This window comes from Gloeophyllum trabeum (assembly GCF_000344685.1).
Source record: "Gloeophyllum trabeum ATCC 11539 unplaced genomic scaffold GLOTRscaffold_00239, whole genome shotgun sequence".
Classification (NCBI taxonomy): domain Eukaryota; kingdom Fungi; phylum Basidiomycota; class Agaricomycetes; order Gloeophyllales; family Gloeophyllaceae; genus Gloeophyllum; species Gloeophyllum trabeum.
In genome coordinates this window covers 1-2866 of record NW_006920647.1, presented here as the reverse complement: position 1 = coordinate 2866, position 2866 = coordinate 1, and the positions used below count along the sequence as shown (strand labels likewise).

The following is a 2866-nucleotide window of genomic DNA, read 5'->3' as shown; positions in this document are numbered from 1 at the left end:
CATGAGCTCTCCCGCGCGTCCAGCAACAACTACGACAATGATTGGCGACGTACAGAGAGCTCTCCTCCTCGGATGCCATCTGTGGAACCCGCAACCCGCAGTCCATCACCCAACACTCACCAAGCACCAACTCCCCCTTTCCAGCCATCCCCTCCACCATTCCAGCCATCCCCATCAGCTTCGCCGGAGCCCCCTGACATACGCTACCCAATATTCCGACCGGTAGTGTTTCCAGATACACCGACGCCGGGGAGCGATCAGGAAGAAGCCGATCAGCCGGCGAGTGTCGCTGCAGCCTTCCTCGAAGAGCCGTCTGTGCGCTTAGCATACCTCGAAGCATGCCTTGCTAATATTTTCGGTAATGCTACCATCGAGCAAGCGACCAATCAGTTGAATGGTACCCTCAACGCGCTCTCTATTGCCGGTGTCCTACCGCTGGTCCCGCGCCCTGTTCGGACTCTCGTGAGTGCAAAGAGGCGTCTTGGTTTGGACGCTGACCAGTACATCACACAATATGCACTCTGCACGGTCTGCTGGAAGCATTATACCCCGGCAGAGGTTCTGGAGCTCCCATCGACCCACTGTATTCTAGAGGATTGCCACGGAGATGTGTTTGAAACATACAAGGACTCCAAAGGCAAGACGAAGAGAAGGGCACTGAAGATCATGCCGCATACATCGATTATCGGGACACTACGACGCTTTTTCAGGCGCCCCGGCTTTGCGCAGATGATCCGAGATAGCCGTAACGACATCCTGGACAAGAATGATGATGAGAACTTCATCATGAGGGACATTTCGGACGGGTCTATTTGGCACCTGAGCCGGACACAACTCTCACGAGAACTGGGAGACAATGGAAGAGTGCGCGATGTTCCCATGGACGGAGGGGGCCGCAAGCTAACGAGCCATCGCTTCGGCTTACACCTCACGATGAATGCTGACTGGTGCGTCTCATTCACCCCGTATCTATAGACCCTGATCATTGATGCTGATTAGGTTTGGCATGCTCGAGCGACCACATTCAACGGGCCCGATCTATTACTGTATCAACGACCTTCCCATCCAAGAGCGCTTCGTCCAGCGCAACATGCTTTGCGCATGCATCATGCCCGGCCCGAAGGAACCAACGGCCCAACAGCTCAATCACTGTATGGAGCCGTCTACGAAGGAAATTGCGGAACTGAAGAAAGGTAAGTGATGTACACCCTTTCCCGAATCGTTTTGATAACTGTTCCATGTTGTAGGTGTGAAGATGGATATCTTTGGCGAAGAACCACAAGACGTCTTCGCTGATGAGACCCTAGATGATTGCGACACTCCTGGCGCTCGGAAGATGTGCGGATTGGCATCCCACACCCACAGAATGCAGCCCTGCCCATGGTGCCATGCGAAGAGTACAGATATAAACAAACTGGAGGGATACGAACCTGATAGTCAGTTCCCCGTCCCCCAATGTCATGATTTAATCTTTGATTTATTACTTCAGGCTTTGTGAAGAAGGATGACTCGGAGCTGCTGCGCCAGTCTTTCATCTCGAAGGATGCTCATCCACTACGACAGACTCAGATCTTGGATGACTACGGCATACGATGGTGCGTCAAGAGTCTGCTGCCTGAATGGCTTCCGACGAGGAAGTGCGCTCTCGACTTCATGCACAATATATTCCTTGGTAAGTTTACCGCTTGTTGGCTAAGCCCGGGACCCCACCATAGCGGTTGGTTATAGGCATCATTGGACATCTATTCGTCAAAGCACTCTTTGCAGGTTACATGTTTTCAGCAGCCGGCGGTGCCCACTCTTCAAAGCAGCGGTTCGAAGATCTTGTTAACTCGGTGCAATGGCCTAGCCATGTCACACGATTGCCCAAGAACGTATGTGCATTGTTATCCTCCTTGCGACTCGGATGGACTCATGGGTTATCAGCTCGGAGAGAACCAGTCGCTGAAGAAGGCTGATGAATGGCGGAGGCTGCTTCACATTACCCCCGTCCTGCTTTGGTGGGCCTGGAAAGATGGTGCCGATGAGATTCCCAATAGCGAGCCCCCGCTCCCGAGCAATACGAAGAGCAAGCCAACTCATTCACGCAACCGTAGGTCACTGTATTCCGCAATATTGAAGCTTTGTGCTGCAGTACGGATCCTTGCATCTCGCACGATATCGATGGCCCAGGCTCGGTCGGGACAAGAGTTTCTCGCTCAGTACTGCAAGCAGCTTCTGCGGCTTCGAGTTCCCTTGGTTATCAATCATCATCTATCTATGCACTTTGCGGAGATGATCAAGCTGTTCGGGCCGGTCTATGGGTGGTGGCTTTTTGCCTTCGAGAGGCTGAACGGCATGTTCGAGAAGGTAAATCATAACGGGCATGATGGCGGGCGGATGGAGCTCACGCTCATGCGGAGCTGGGTCCAGACCCAGCTCCTGTATGAACTACTGATCTCGCTCCCCCCATCTGCTCATGATCTCGAGCGCCAGCTTCTGGATCGCTATATCGTATCCGAAGCACGTTCCCGGGGATCGATGATGACACAGATTGCGATCGCACGCAGCAAAACTGCCATCCAAAATGTTCAGCTTCCTCGTCAACCGCTCAAACGGATGAAGTTTCTCGACCTCCGTGCTTGCGGCGAAGGGTGTAACCTCTATCGCCTGCTTCTCTTGTACTGTCGGGAGCTCTGGCCGGATCTTGCTCTTGTTGACGATATGTCTCTGGATCCGGGAACGGCATTCTTCTCTTCTCGGGTGGCCAAGTCCCTGCCTTTTGTCCGCAAGGATGGTATACGCTACGGCTGCACAGCAAGCACGCGCTCCAAAACTGACAAGTTTGCATTTGTGACCACCTCTAACGGAACAGCTCGCGTCCCCG

The 2866-nt window shown here is 53.4% G+C and overlaps 1 protein-coding gene across 1 annotated transcript; it reads left to right on the top strand.

Moving 5' to 3' along the window:
- Positions 1-72: 72 nt before the first annotated feature.
- GLOTRDRAFT_82616 (uncharacterized protein) lies at positions 73-2586 on the top strand (the record flags this gene model as incomplete). Its single annotated transcript, XM_007873476.1, has 6 exons — positions 73-947; positions 1000-1193; positions 1248-1436; positions 1490-1672; positions 1729-1874; positions 1927-2586. Coding segments are annotated over 6 exons (2247 nt in total), but the record flags the coding sequence as incomplete, so codon positions are not given.
- Between the last annotated feature and the right edge of the window lie 280 nt (positions 2587-2866).